Source organism: Thalia democratica, chromosome 4 (assembly GCF_965202585.1).
Source record: "Thalia democratica chromosome 4, ktThaDemo2.hap1.1, whole genome shotgun sequence".
Taxonomy (NCBI): domain Eukaryota; kingdom Metazoa; phylum Chordata; class Thaliacea; order Salpida; family Salpidae; genus Thalia; species Thalia democratica.
Genome location: NC_139168.1, coordinates 50,412,278 through 50,429,365, shown reverse-complemented (window position 1 = coordinate 50,429,365; position 17,088 = coordinate 50,412,278). Strand labels below are relative to the sequence as shown.

Genomic DNA, 17,088 nt, shown 5'->3' with positions numbered 1-17,088 from the left:
AAAGGAAAGTCTCAGTTAGCTTTGCTAAAAAAAGTTAAAAAAAAAGCTTAGTCAACAAAAAAAAATATTTTTCATTTTATTTTTATTTTAGTTATTTAAAATATATTTTATGAGTATTTTTATGAGTATTTTTATTATATTTGGGTAAAAATGGCTCGATACAAGGGTATGAATTTAAACAAAATGTTTGAAAAAAAGTTCTAACTCAGTATGTTTTCAGCTCAACTGATCTCTATATATACTTTCCTTTTATCATAAATAAGTATCTTTTAACAGAATTTATTAATTTTTTAATAAACGAAATATATCTTTTTCAGTGTTTTTATTCTGAAGTATTTATATTGTGACAGTTGTTTTTCAACTGTTTTTAACCAATTTTTATTTGGTTATTTAAGATTTAGAAAAATGCTTGTTTTGGTAATTACAAAAACAATAGTTAGGTATTGATTAAAATTTAAATATACATTAACAAATAAAAGATTTAACACCAGTTTAAATTATTTGCAAATATCTCGGTTGTATTTATTTTTTTACAGACAATAATGAACTTCTTTACCATTTTACGGAAAAACCGAAAACCGAAAGGTTTTTTGTGCACCAGGTCCTAGGGACAAATACATTGAGCGCACTTTTTGTCGCAAATAAACAATTTATAAACTATTTATTTTATCTACCACAGCGATTAGCAAGCTACGGTCAGTCAAAAATTAGTATTTTGACTTTCGATGAAAATTGTAATTAAACTTTTCAGGCTTTTAAAAATTGTTTGTGAGTTTGGTAATATTAAACTTTATGAACAATTTATTGTTTGCATAACTTTTAATAGTGTTTATGAATTATAATTTCTTTAATTTTTATCAGATAACAAACATAAGTACTTTTTTCAAAACATTAAAACTGACTTACTTAAGATTTACTTCTTTGAAAAAATCAAATTTTCAGCTATTCGTAGCATTCAGAACTGCAACGCATACGGACTTTTGCTGACTGATAGTATTATTACAAACCTACTTAAAACATGTTTTTTGTTTCTCGTTACTAAGTGCCTCAGTTTTTGATGTATTCAACTGTTTTGACAAATTTTTTTTATTATATACACCACACAAGTTGTTTGACTCAAATATTGTATTTGTTGAATAAAGTTTTTTATCTTCTTTGATTGAGAACAAAATTAAAAGTAGTAATCAAAGTTACAAAATAAACTTTTTCTGTCACTTTTTTTATACTTCTTTCAACTTTGGTTTTTTTAACACCTAATTATGGAAAAATTAGTAACAAAGTACACTTTTTTGAGCCTAAATGTGTCTTGTTGTTTTTTTTTTGTTATAGTTTTGTAAACTTTTTAAATCAAAATAGTTGGAAATCTATTTTCTAATAGTGCTTCTTTTACTACACTGTGTCAAGCCCTAAAAAGTTTTAGGTAAACTGGTATTTTTAAGTCTGTGATAAAAAATTATAACTAATCTAGCTTTCCCTCTATTAGTGCAGTGCAGTTAAATTAAGTATCAAATAATTTACAGTAAATGTAGGTATTTTAAAACACAAACAATAAATTTATTATAGTTTCTCATCTCTAAATTACCGAAAAATTAAAGTTTATTAAAACCTCAGTTTCTTTGGTAATATTGATCGATTTTTGTACTTAGTTAAATTTTATAGTTTCATGACTTTTGACCTACCCGGTAGAACTTTTTATAATTTTTATTGAAAATTCAATAATTAATTTTCTTCTTGTTCATACATCATCCTGATATACAAATCCTTACTTTTAGAGTTAGATTCTGCACATTTGTGCAACCGTTTGGTATTTCATTGTTTTTTTTGTATCATTTGTTTTTATTGCTTTGCCAAAGTATAACCAATACAACTAAAATGAACATTATCAGAATTAAGGTACAGACAAATATATAAAAAAATAAAAAATTTAAATGCATTGACTAACTACAAAATCTGAAACCTAAAGTCCAAAGCACATTAACAATACGGGTCAAATAAATATCCAACGAAAACATTAAGAATGTTTTATTATTTACAGAGGAAAGGCGCTGCTAACTATAGAATGAACAAAATCTTAAATATTAAATCAATGGTTTATATGTAAAAAACTGGTTAAATTACTGATAACTTCTACTAAGCAAGTTTTATTTTATTTAAGTTAATTTGTTTCAAAGTTTTTCAACTTGTTTGCAAAGTTTAGTTTTGTTTGAAAACTAACTCAACATTTAAAATGAACAATAAAAAAATTACTATTTTCCGAACATCATTGTAATTATGGCTACATGCATTTTTTTTTCTTAGTAATTAATTATGTTGATAAGGTTCAAAAATCGGGTATGAAATAATGGTAGATATAAGTTTTAAAAATTATTAAGAAAAATCTAAGTCTTTTGTATTCTAAAGAATAAGTTTTAAGTTTTATTAGTCTTCAATGTAAGAAATACAAGAAATATTGCAGCGGTTAGAGATTATTCAGTATTTGTTTTTGAAAAGGTTCTAGAAGGTTAATATATAATCTTTAAGGAGGCAGACCAAATTTACTTGTTGTATACAAATTTAAGACGAATGTAGACGAAATACAACTTCTAAAGAATGATAAAATCAGTATATATGAAACTTGAAATAATACAGTAGATCAAACTTGGTAAACGTAATTAGTATGGTGGTTTCAGTTTAAATTTTCATCACTAAAATTCTAATATCTTAAAATAAAAGCTTATATTGTTTAATACAAAGTCAAAAGAAAAGTAAACGTATACATCGATTATCTAGAACCTGTCATTTACTAAGACTTGAATTTAATATTCTTTTTTCTAGCCAAAGGTAAGTTGTATCTAAAGACTTTTCAAATTGAACTAGAATGGCTAAAACTTTTGTGTTGTCTGCAAAGAGATTAGTTTTGATACTAACATCAACTTCATTTATTATTATATCAATTGAAAAAATTATAGATAAGAGTGGGTCTCGGATTTGTTATACAAATAAACAAGTCTGTTTAAGTTTCAGCGACTTTTTTTTTGCTCTAGGATTAAGAAGAAATTTATTAATTTTTAATTAAATTAAAGACGGTCAATCGACGTAACAAACTTTTGCGGTTTGTTACTTGACATAACTGTTTTATTAGGTAGGTCAAATCTTAAAATTATGCTTTTCCACTTTATACAACAAAATTATTCAATTTATCCTAATATTTGTTTAAATTCCATTATCTTAATAAGCCTATGGAAGTTGTAGAACAATTTGTATGAGTTTTTAAGGTGTATCTAAAAACTAACCGACTATTAAACAGTAAATTGTAATAAAAGTAAAACAATGTAGTTTATAGATTGTAATATGAAGATTTTTGTATCTCAATATTACATTTGTAAAATTTTTCTTTTTTTAATTTACTTTTGTTAAAGTTATTCTAGTTATGTAAGTAACAAGAAGATCCAACTTAAACATAGTTATAACTGTTTACTTTAAGAACCCTACAAAGAAGAGTTCGAAATATTGTTGAAAGATTTAGTGAATTACATATAATTAAAGAAAAATGTCGATTAAAGTAGATTGAAAAACCAAAAAATTTGAAATGATAATAATTAATTAAAATTGTGTTAAGTTAATACTAATTAATGCTAAAATTATATTTAAGTATAGAGTTTATAACAAATAAATAGGACACATTAATCTTTCCACTATTAGGAGATTGATAATTAATAATTTATTATTTTTGAGAATACACAATTACTCAGTTTCACCGCAGAGCGGATTTTCAAATTTTAAATCTGTAGTAAAATAATAATGTTAAAAATGAAAAATAATTAAAAATTGGTTTGAGTTAAGTTTTTATACACAAACCAATTTTTAATTATTTGTCATTTTTAACATTATTATTTTACTACAGATTTAAAATTTGAAAATCCGCTCTGCGGTGAAACTGAGTAATTGTTTATTCTCAAAAGTAATAAATTATTAAAATTATATTTTACGTAACACAATAGAATAACCGTGTTTTAAAGTATAATTTTTTTTAAGAACTTTGTAAGACTAGTTTGTTTCGAATTAAATCCAGATTAAAAAAAATACAAAAATAAACAAATTTTTACTCACTAGGTTAAAAACGATCGGGTTAGAAATGATCGGGTTAGACATAATCAGGTTAAAAATGATCGGGTTGTTAATGATCGGGTCAGAAATGATCGGCTTCCGGCAGTTTACTAGACAGATAGTGAGTTTATTAAAACAAAAATCACTAGTATACTTTATAATAATAAGCCTTTTATGTATATTTAAAACTTAGCTTAGACTTACTCATGTATCAGAATGATTAAAATTAAAACTAAATAATTTTAAAAGTGTGATTAAAACTAAAAATGCGAATGCGAAGATGTTTAAAATTCGAAATTGGCCTACGAGTACCTCCAGCCTGCCAACCCCTGTTTTAAGCCATAAGTTTTCCAGTTTTTGTATATTATTTTCGTTTATTTTATTTATTTTTATTAACTATACATTCCATTTATTTGTTCAAATACTTTTTTCTGATTTATTTAACAACTTAAAATCTCTTATAGTAAACAATAAATGAAACATTGTATCGTTTTTCATATACAGGAAAAATATAATCTAATTATTTTGGTATTAATAAATAAACTTTTTGAACTTTTAAAATGGGTATTTTATATAAAAGTTATGTCACTAAAGTCTTATGACGTAGTTAAGGTTTTTTAAAAAGTTGAATAAATATTTGAATTTTATGTAAAATGGAAGATATGGATCAAACTTTGATCGATTCAAGCACAAAGCTTTTAACAAGATACAATAATAAAACTGCAAATAAGGCAAACTCTAAAAGAGACTCACACAGATGTCCTACAGAACTTTTCGAAATTTTTTCGCTTAAACAAAGTCCCAAATCAATTGAAACTTTTGATCTTTCTGCGGCTCTGCGTGAAAAATATAGCAAAATGAATTTTCAATTGAAATTAGCAACTCACGCAAGTGTCAAAGAAGTAATAAGTTAGTTATTATTTGATAGTTCTCTTAAACTAGAAATGTTTTTACCTAGGGGTAGGAAAGTTCTCCAGTCGGTAGGTAAAATATGGCAACCTTTTGTACACAACGGGCTGAATATATTAGACATAGATTTTGCGGAGCACTTTAGTTTTGTATACTTATACTACAAGGAGTTTTTAATTTTTTAATAATCCTTTGCTAAGACATCAGTGTTTTTTAAGGGGCCGGCTAAATGCGTCCTGCAAGCATATAAATTTTAGCGCAAAAGATAGTTTTGAAAGTTATACTGGATATTCTGGGATTCTATGAATATTTTGAAAAGTAAGAACTAAAACTGTGGCTTGCGAATACTTTTATTTTCAAAATTTGGCCTGCGACCACTGAATGCCTGCCAACCCCTGCTATAGACTATCTAGAAAGGTTTTAAAATATTTCAAAAATTATCACTTTCCAAAATACCGCTAATAATTTGACAAACTGTAGCTAAAAAATAAATACTATGCTAAAATTTAAAATGCTATTGCAGTAAAATTATCTGTCTAAAACTTTTGCCTAATAGCTTATTTTTTAGAGGAACAAACAAACACACATACAAAACTAAAATAACTATATTTACAATAAAACATAGAAATTAATAGAAGGAGATATATAAAATAAGTCTATAAGATGTAACGTTAGAAGGCGTTAAATCCTGGAGATCTTGATAAGCTAAGCTTATTTTAATAAATTTGTATTTTTTGTAGACAATTTTATAATTTTATGTTTTTATTATAAATACTATACATAATTATACATGCTTTTTTTCTAATGTTTATTAATTTTTATAGACTCCTTAGATCTGTTCTTAAATTTATTTGAGAACAGTGAAACGCCGTTATTCGGAATAAAGTTTTAACACAAAAATATCTGTGGTAAAATAAGTCTATTTAACATTTAGTTTGCAAACAAACCGAAAATCTTAAATCAGCATTTTTTCAAAATAATTGCGTCCATTATACATTTAAAAACCATAAAATTTTTAACTGATAAATTTTTAAAGGTTTGATTGAAGAAAAGCAGTTTCATGTTTGTCTGAAATCTTTAACGTCTAAACCAAAAAGTACTTATAAGGCGGTTGCTAAGCGGGCAAAGGATAAAATGTTAGAGAGAACTCAAGTTATAGATTATGGACCGAAGTCAATTACTTTCCATGGGGACACGTTGGAAAGTTTCAGAACAGCAGAATGTTTTCTTTCATTAAAAAAAATTAAGTAAAACAAGATGAGTGTTTATTAAACAAACATAAATAAGTTTTGATTTATAGTACCATGCTAACCTTTTTATTTTGTATTAGTTAATTAATTAATTTGTTCAAATTACGACGTTTTAAAGTTCACTGATGAAGGACGGTTGTCCGAAATTAATTTGAACAAAATGTTGCAATAAACTGGTAGATTTTTAAACCTTCGTTTATTTATTTTTTGGAACTACTGATGCAGGGAAAAAAATCACTAGTAAAAACAATTGACTTGTGTCCTGGACCAATTTGCGAATTATTTTTAAATCTTGTCTTGTTTTTCAAGAAGGTAAGCTTATATTCATCTGTTGAAATAAGATAAAATAAATTAAAAACAAAAAACTTTATAAATACACTATCACATATTAGTAATTACACTATTCATATTGTTGTAAAAAAGCTAGTCAATTATTAAATACATTTTATAAACAAATAAAAATTTGTAAAAGTTTAAAAATTATAAAGATTAGTTTAAACTAGATTTACGTGCTTTAAATCTAGATTTAAGGTAGTTTTGAGACAAACTTAGCACTTTATAATAACTAATATTAACTTATTACTGACAAAAATACGGTTTATCCTCGTTAGAATTTAATAGATATTTGACGCGTAAATCTTAAAGTACGTACCTTATCAATTTCTTTACTATAATTTTTTTTTATATAACTTAATAGTACAAATTCTAACATAAATTAGAACAAAAAGTATTTATTTTAACCAAACAGCATAAAGATCATGTTGTTAAAAATAAAGAAGATATAGTTTACTCTTTAAGAGTTTTTATTACTTTTTGATTAATTATTTTCTAGTTTTTATTGATATACTATTCCTATGAGATAGTTTTTAAAAATTATATAATTTCAACTAAAAAACTGTTATATCTTTGGTTGAAAGTGGTTGGCAAACTATTGATAAACGTTGCACACTGTGCACTAAGGTGATTAAGAAATTAGATTTTCGAGTTTTCAGCTCTTCAATTTTTATATCAATGAAATATCATTAAACCACCTCGTACAAAGTTTGAGGTGATTTGAAGGAACTTTTAGAGGCTTGACTCGACTTTCTTAAAACAACCTAAATGAAAACTGAAAAAAACTTCAAAATACAACCTTCGAGTTTTGAGCTACAATTTATTTTACACAAGGCATTTATCAAAAAAAAACACATTGTGCAAAATTAAAGACGCTTTGAAGAAATTTTCACGGAGGGTTTTTGACTTTCTGTAATTTTTATCATTTTTCGTCAATTTTAAGTCATTTTGAAAAACCAAGACGTGTTTTCGTAAAACTTTCTTCAAATCATCTTAAGTTCCGTACAATGTGTTTTTTTGATAACTGCCCAGCGAACTACAGAACAAATTTCTATGCAAACTTGGCAACGTAGTAAGTATTTTCTTGCCAAAAAGAACAATTAAAGAAAAATATAATCAATTTTATTTTCAATTTACTTATTAAAACTTAATTAGGTCTTCAAAATTAAAAGTTTTTTATGATGATTACTACTGTTACTATATAAGTTAAATTTATTTTTTATTTAATGCCTTTTATCTACTAATAAAAATATCGTGAAATATATCTAGAATTTTGCACTGAATGTCTTTTATATACTATAGAACTAATAAGATGCATCAAAAATAAACTTTCAAGAAGAAAAATGTCTTTTAAGTATTAATTGTACTTTTTCTTACTGTTTAAAAAAAATCTATACACACTACTTAAAGATGCATACTTTAAGAAACACTTAACTAGTCTTTTAATTTTTTTGAAGATTTTTAAAACTTAATCATAAGAGACTATAGGTATTTAAATAAACATATATTCAGAGAACATTTGCTTTATTACGACGTTGATGTGCAGTATTTGCTAAATCATTACAAGCTTAGCTAATATAAAAAGCGAGCGTTAATATAAATTTTAATTTAATTATTTAAACAGCTATAAAAATAAGTATAAAGCTGAGGAAAGTTTTACATAAACCAAAAACGTCGTACAACAGTTTATTTTAATTAAATTTATAAATCATGAAATTCAATAAAAGTGTATTAAGATGTCAGTAACTACAAAGTATTTTTCAGTTACGTATATGTAAAACTCGATTTAAGTTTAAACAATCAGCTATAAAAATTTTAAAAATTATTGATCTTAATGCATCTAAATAGTTTTTTAATCATTTTTGAAACATCTTAAAACAAACAAAGTAACCATTTAACATTATGTTTTTATCTAATAACAAAAACAATAATTAAAACAGTTGAGGCAGTTCGGTCATTCAAACGACGATAGTATCATAACTTTCAATTTATTGTAAAAAAACTTACAAAAAAATATTACTTCAGTTTTTGATTTTCTAAATTTACTGTCTTAGTTTAAATAAACTAGATAAACCTGGATATAAAATTAGGCATAGATATTTTTTGATGTATTTGAACGATTTTATATTTAAATAGCTACATAAGTATCTATTACATAACCATGAATAGCGCTACTTTAGTTTATTATAATTTTTGGAATTTTTAGTTAATTTACAGGGGATATTTTAACAGTTAGATAAGAAAATTAGGATGTTTTAATCATTTTTCTTTAGTTTTCAAGATTTTTAAAACCAGCCATTTTTATAAACATTGTTTGATGAACCTACAAAGAAACGAATGATATGCTGAAGTATCTAAAACGAAATCTTATTTACAAATAACGTAGCTAATAAACAAACAAAAAGCAAACTTAAAGATAAAGAAAGCATGTTTGTGTTATTATTTTCACTTAGATCAGTTGTAAATTCCTCTGAGGGGCTAGTTAAAGCTTTACTTTCTGTTGTTTCTGGTAGTTTTGTGGTTTCGTGTTCTGTTGCCGGTTCAATCGTGCTCTTAATCTCATCATCATGTGAATTATTTTTATAAAAGCCAGTTTCGTCCCAAACATCGCAGTATGACTTTCTAAAATTTTGCAAAATTTTCTGATCTGTTCCTAACTTAATCAAGTTCCATTGTTGCTGAGTCTGTTAAGATACATTTATTTACAAATTTATAGTATATTTGTCACTTATTTTTTTGGTAGCCTCTGTTGAGTTGTTTTAATTTTACTGACTAAAAGTTTTTATTTAAAAAAAAAACAAAAATGTTTAAGTTTTTCTTTTTGATTTAAAACTAAACGTTTATTTTTTTTGTGAGAAGAAAACTAACATATTCAGGCCACATTATAAAGTCACCCAATTCTTTCGTTGAAGGCGATGGTTTTCCCGTCTCAGCAAAAGTTCCCCAGTAGTCATCAAAGACACGAGCCATTTTGTGATCGTCTTGTGAAAAAGTCATGCTGAAAAACATAACTTATTGTTTATTGTACAAGAAAAAAAAGCGCTCAAAATATATGGTCCTAGAACTTGGTGCACGAAAAACCTTTAAATTATCGAGTAGCAACCCACTCAGATACCTTTTGAAAAGTACAGATAGAGTACACAAAAACATTAAAAAATATAACAAACATATTATGGAAAAAAAACCATATGAAATAACTTTAGTAATAACTGAATAAAAGTTGAATTTTTGAGCAGTTTAACAGTATAAATAGAAAAAAAACTATTTAAATTAAAACTACTCATAAAATATGTTATTAACAACTATAACCATTAGTTTTACAATTCACTTGATCGCTTTTGTGTTTTAGTTATATGTTATTGCTAAATATTCAAAAATAACTGCAATATTAAATAACATTTTCTAACAATAGAGAGTTAATACTTTCAAAATTTTGTTTAAAAATTATTAGTTTATATTAACTTTTGGTAATTGAGATCCAAACAAAACATGTTGGTTGGAATATATAACAATTTACAAATTACTCTAATTATCAGAAACTCCGTAGAACTGTATTACTAGTTTAAAAAAGAAACGTGTTTCAGTTTTCTATAAACTTTACGTACTTTTTTTAACTTAATGATTAAAAATATTTTCTTTGTGTTACTTTAAGAATTAAAAAAATTAAAATTAAAATATTTCGTAAGTTTCAGATATTTTTTTTAAGCAACTGTATCAATAAAAAAATCTACATTTTTCTTACACAAACCTACAAGTACCACAGTTTTTTTTTTCAAACCTAATTAAATAGAATACTCAGATCATAAATATTTATACTGACTACAAAATTTATCATCTCTGGATTTTTGAAATAAAATTACTGAGCTACGAAGTCATCAATAACATTAAAACCATAATTATACTTCATTCAGCAAAAATTTAAAAAAAGTTATCAGTATTACATTTGACTAAATGATATTCAAGTTTAGCAATAAAGTTTGTAATATCGTGTCGATTGATATACATTTTGTCATTTGCTTTTTTCCAAAAAACTAACTTGTAAGCGGCTTCATTACTGAAAACAAGAGGAATTTCGGAGGAGTGAAATGAGGTATTGCAAACTGGAGAAAAACCAAAACCTTCAGTACATCCAGGATCCATTAGTTTAAATCCGTTAATGTAGTAATAAACTGTGTTAGCTGTTGTTTGTGCTGCATATCTATCAATTAATGTATAAAACAGATTTTTTTAAAAATAGTAAAGAACAAAACTCATTTTTTTTAGTATAATTACTTTTCAGCTAGAAAAAAAAAGTTTATTTTTTTTGTAAATTGTTTCATCCATTAATAAACTTTTTTTTTAAGCTCTTGTTTATTGTTTTAACACAAACTAAGGGTAAGAGGAAATGTTAGGCATTAGTCTGTTTTAATAAAAAAAGTATAAATAATAAACCTAGCAACAGCACGGTTCGGACAGATAAAAATCATATCTGTTACTTCCTGAGCCAATGCATGAACATAGTTTTTTATTTTTCCAGTTGCTAATTCTTCATACATCTCAAAAATTAAAGGTGTGTTTTCCTCTCCAATAACAAAGTTGTTAAGTTTCTGTTTTAACAAAAATTTTAGTTTAAATTGTAGGTATTTTAGTGTAGTAGATACTTACACTACTACTTTATAATTTAAAAACAATTTATAACCAACTTTCTTTTTTTTTTCTATGTTTTTTTAATAACTGCTCATTTTTCTATATAGTGTTTACTATAATATTTTTCTTACCTCAAAAAGACTTCTTGGTATAGGTACATTTCTAAGAACTGCAGATACATAAGACATTTCTTGCTCGTTCGAACCAATCACTAAAGGTTTGTCGTTGTTCCACTTCCCTTGCTTAAAGAGTTTAAAAGGCTGATCAGTGAACTCAATTCCGTCAACGATTGGACGAAATGGCTCAATACCATTAAAAAATTCAGCGTTTAATAAACAACTTATCATAATTTTGTTTCTTGTATTGGTTATATCTTGTGGGCTTGCCATCCTATAATTTTAATACGTTTTAAGGCAAGTTTAATTTTTTTTTATATATTAAACGATAGTTTGAATAGAAAAAGCTATATTTTTTGTTACACAAACTGGTTTTAAGTTTTTAGAAGTACGGTTTGAACTCTATAAATAGTTAAAGTCAAACAAATAGTTTTTTAAACATGTCAACAAGATAAACATCATTATTTCAATACTTATTTGATAAAATCTTATCTTTAAAATATTTAACAAATAATAAATAATATTATAATGCTACCTTGTTTATGAAAAAGTTTTTTTTAAACGTTCAAAAATGTCGAAATGAACGTTTTGTATTTAACTACACCTTTCATGAGAACTAAAATTTGACTGTTATAAAGATCAATACAAACATAATTAAATTAACTTGATAAACAAGTGACATTTTGTTTAAAATTTTGTTTATGCGTAATTAAAACATATTCGCTCAAATTGTTTGAAGACTAAATCCTTTGTTTGCTTTACAATTTGTTATTGTTTTAAATCTTTAGTACTTCAATGTTTGTTTTTAATGATAGTTGAACTCAATATATAATGTTTTTAACAATTCGAATGTTAGTTTTTTTAATTAAAAAAAACAACTCAATTTTTTTTAAGTTTCAATTTATTTCTTCATTCGTTTTCAGGGAAAAAACAACTTAAACGGCATAAATTAAAACAAACTAATTTTAAATAAAGTTTGAATTAACAATCAACTAAATAAACGCAGTAAATTAAATCCCTAAAAATGTAGGTTAAATTAGCATGAATTGGGTAGTAAAAAAATCGAACCATCAAAATATTTTTAACAATTAGGGTTGTTCACTAACTTTTTTACAGTAGGTATTTTTTATGGCATTTCTGACTAAGTTCTTGGCAAGAAATATTTAAGTTTAGACAATTCAATTTCCGACAACTTAAATTTTAACAACTCTGAGTTGTTCTTAAATATATCTTTCTATAAATACAACAAAAGCAAAAGCACTTTAAAGTAATAATCTTATTAATTAGATTTAAATGAAAAACTCTTATTTAATCAGTTTTTGAGATACGGCTAAAATAAGTTTTAAAACTTACTTGAATGTAGTAACTTAAATTAAGTATATTTTATACTTTTATAAACAAAATCTCTGATATTTTTAACCATCATAACCTAAAGTAGCAATTTTCTTCCAATATATTTAGTATTTTGAGATGAGGTCATTTAAGCTTTTTTTTAAAGTTTAAATTGTCTAAATTTGAATTGTTATGTAATATTTCTCCTTATCATCAATTAAGGATAGACTTAATTTTGGCAAATGTTTTTTTATTGTTGCATTTAATCAAAAATGATGTGCCGAAATGCATTATATCTTATATTTTTGTACACTTAGTGTAAAACCTTGTTTTTATTGAAATCATTATGAAAGTTTTATGTTTAATTTTCGTTTAGTCATACTTTAAGCTATCTTAATTAATTAAAACAAACCTAAAAGCTGCATAAAATAGAACGAACTTGACTTTAACATACTTTTTTTAAGTTTAAATCCATAATTTGTTAATTTAAACAACATTTATGTTGATTAATTTTACCGAGTTTATTTAATTGATTAGTATATACAAAGTTAGTGTATTATAAAAATATTTTTGTAATTTGTGCCGTTTCAATTTTATTTTTACAAGATAATTTTAAAAACATATTGGAAACTAAAATATTGAGCTGTTTTAACAAATTTAGTACAAATATAAACATGATTTAATTAATTGAATAAATCTAATACTCTTAAAAAATTTGAATTTACTACAACATATAAAGATTTTTTTTAATTAAAAATTGAAAACTTACTAGCCTGAGTTTGTCAAAAACTTATTTTAGATAAAGCAAGTGTAAAACATAAATTATTCTAATAAAAAAACTAAAAATATAGTCAAGAGAGCGTTGTTAAAAACGTTTTGAGTCCTTTGTATACAACTAATATATTTTATAAGCATTAGGCTAGTAATTCTTAATTATGAAACTAAAAAAAAAGATATTTAAAGCTGAAAAGTTTTTTAAATTTAATTTGTATAAATTTTATATACTAATAATTTTTTAATAAAATTTAAACTTAAACCAATTCTTATTTTTAAAATTTCACTACTACATGCAGAAAGGTAGTTATTTTAAATAAATATTTATACAAATTTGTTTAGAACAAAACCATAATTCCTCTCATAGCTAGCTTTATAGGTTTATATTAAATAGCCATAAATAAATGTCTTCTGTAAACAAAACTATTTATTTTAATTATTTAGAAATATAAAACAAAAACTAGTAGTAGCTAAATTATTAATTTTAAACTTTTAAGTTTTCCTTATTGTACCTAATATATAAACAACTCTTATAATACGTAAAGCTAAACTCAACTAACTTGTTTCTTTCCACACTATAAATAAACAGTTTATTAAATTAACAAATTAACTTAATCTAAAAAAATGTTCAAGTGGAATGTTCAATCTTACAGTCAGTAAAACTTATAGACTTTTTTCTCTGCATTTAGGTATCGCTTACATTTTTTTACTTAAATCTAAATAAGTTTAAAGTTTCATCAATTGTGCTTAACAGTTTTTGTTTTTTCTTAATAGTTTAAGAACTCATTGCTAATTGAACCACAATAAAACTACTTCTTTTACAACACTTTGAGATTGGAAGCTGAGTTACTTAATAGTTTTTTTTATAGTTGAAAATTAATAAGCAATACTGCATATTCAACAGTTAAGAAATGTTCCTATTTCAAAATTCACTAACCACAAGCACTCGTAATCTTCTTCCCCACATCCAACGAGGTTGAGCACACGTGATGTGATGCTTTCAAGAGATTGGTCAAAACTTTCGTAAGGAAAAGCAGCAGGATGACTTTCCATGAGACCACTAGAAAAAAGAGGAGCACTGTCATTTGACAACATATGAAACATCACTCCAGAAGCCCCGGCACTTTCTCCAAATATCATTACCTAAAGTGTCACAAACACTAGTATAAGTATGTAAATAAATATTTCAAATTAAAGCATGAATAATTTTAAGCACAATTAATGTAAATAAAAAACAAGTTTAAAGCTGTAAAGATGAACTAATAAGTTTAATATATTACCTATTTAAAAAACTTAAAGTTTAAATTCTTAACTGTTTAACTTAGTTAAACTTGAAAATACTAAGTTACATTAGCTATAGTTATCTTAGTCTATTTAAAATATTATTTAAAGGCTTCAGAGTTGATCAAGTAGATTGAAAAACAAACGAAAAAAACTTTATTTAAATTCAAACGAGTTATAGCACAAAAAATGTGAAATTTTTCATTAAAAAAAAGGAAAAATTTTAAATCAGTAATTTAATCAATGTGCTTATCCTTTTAGTTTTACGTTTACATGTGCAAATTAAATACATAGTACTAAAATAGCTTAATCTAGTTTAACTTAATTTAACTAAGTCATTTGATTTTGAAATATAGATATTGAATCGAAGTTAAATGTAACAAAACGTCAGTTAAACAAAAAAAAGAATGTTAGTAAAACTAAACTGACATTGTTTTTGTCACCTCCAAATTTTCCTATGTTTTCTTGCAACCATTTTAGTGCTAGTTGTTGGTCTTTATGTCCTTGGTTAAAATGGCGATTACCTTCTTTGTCAGTTATTGCCATAAACCCTAATGGTCCTACAAAGTTTACTATATTTTAGCGTTTTGTTTTTTTATTTACTGTATAAGTTAAAATGCTAATACAATTTCTAATTTTATTGTTTTTTATAAACAATTGCTTTTGGTAGTAATTATTTCAAAGCTTAAAAAGTCTAAACTGTTTACTTAACTTACCAACACGATAATTAATCCCAACAACTATAGACTGAGTTGTTTTAGCAAGCTGTTCTCCATCAGTGCCCGGATCGGTTCCTGCTCCCCTGAAATAAAAACCACCATGAATCCAAACCATTACAGGAAGTTTGAGTCCTGTTTGATCTGTATCCGAAGTCAAGTCAACTTTTATAGGCACATGGATATTAAGAACTAAACAATCTTCAGTTATCTGAAAAATTTATTTATACTTACTTTTTAATATTGATTATTATTACAAAAATTTTAGTACATTGATATTAATTTGTTTTATCTTACATTGTAGTCGAAGTCGTCATTAATCTGCCAACAAATTCTGTTGTCATATTTTGAATGATCTCTTAATACGAGCGGTGTTTCAACAAGCTTAACTGGCTCCTTAAATCTAACAAGTATCAAACCGTATTATTTTAAAGATGAAAATTCAATAAAACAAGGCAAAAATTTTTTTTTATGTAAAGTGTTTTTTTTTAATAAAACTAATCAGATATAACCTTAAATATTCCGTCGGTGGTTGGGCATAAGGAACTCCGTAAAAAGCGTGAGAGTGTTCTAAGGTTTTTCCAACTAATATTCCGTTTTTTGTGGACACTTTTGGCTGAGATTTTGTTTCCTTAACATTTTTTGTAAAATCTTGCACACTATCATCAAGCATCCAAAATGCTCCTTCTCCAAACATAAACTCATTGTCTTTAACTTGCGTACTTGTTTGTACTACGTCTTGTTGAGCAGATACTACTTTTTTGCCGACTTCTGGACTAAACTTGTTGACTAGTTTATAAAAAGCCCATGCAATTGGGTTGTTCTTTATTATATCATTATCTTCAGCATTCACGGTATTTACAATACCAATAAGTAACAGAAAACTTATTGCTTTGTATTCTTTATATAACATTGTGCTATTTATTAATCTGTATTTTTATTAAATGAAAAACTTTATTTTCTTTTTTGAGAATAGGTACAACTAAAGAGTTTTGTTAAAATTGCTAAAATTTCAACTTGTTCTTCATTAAAAAAATAACGCTATTTTCAATTTATAAAAAAATTTACTCAAGTTTTCTATGATAAAAAATTTTCAAGTCCAACATTAATTTTTTTAATGCTCTTATAAATTTAGTATTTAGCTAAAATACTATCTTGAGATATAATTAAAGAAAGAAAGTCAATACTAATTACAGTGGACTTCTTCTTTTTAGTTGTTATTCGTTTCAAAGTATGGCGTGTAAATGATTGCCTGCAAATAGCACTAAAGTTACCCTAATTATCGTTTGTTTGATTTATCTTAAGGCCATTTACACTAAAGTTTATTTGTTTGCATAAGATTGCAACATACTTTAACAAGTTCAAAGCTATAAGTTAGTAGAAAAATATTATAATCAATTCTAAAGTTTTTTAATTTTATTATTTAGTTGTTGTGAATAAACTATTAAGTAGTGAGTTTGAACAAAATTGTCTGCTGAAAATTTCTATTATTGACTATTAGTCGAAATTTAAACTATTTAAATACTTCAAATGCTTGCATAACTTTTAAGACAAATTACTTTTGCTAACCGTTTTGTTTGACTAACTTTTACACATATACAGTTTCATCTTAGTTAAGTGTTTTTGTGCTGTTTGTTGAAATACGAATAAACTTTGGGATTTTTA

At 25.2% G+C, this 17,088-nt stretch overlaps 1 protein-coding gene across 1 annotated transcript; it reads right to left on the bottom strand.

Annotated features, from left to right (window-relative positions):
• Window positions 1-4,875: 4,875 nt before the first annotated feature.
• Window positions 4,876-16,336, bottom strand: LOC145833433 (crystal protein-like). The gene is made up of 11 exons (XM_082940610.1): window positions 15,936-16,336; window positions 15,721-15,826; window positions 15,424-15,634; window positions 15,137-15,267; window positions 14,364-14,569; window positions 11,336-11,594; window positions 11,010-11,164; window positions 10,615-10,776; window positions 9,447-9,576; window positions 9,073-9,262; window positions 4,876-4,922 (listed from the first exon to the last, which is right to left on the bottom strand). The coding sequence occupies exons 1-11, from the start codon at window positions 16,334-16,336 to the stop codon at window positions 4,876-4,878; spliced, it is 1,998 nt and encodes a 665-aa protein (XP_082796736.1).
• Between the last annotated feature and the right edge of the window lie 752 nt (window positions 16,337-17,088).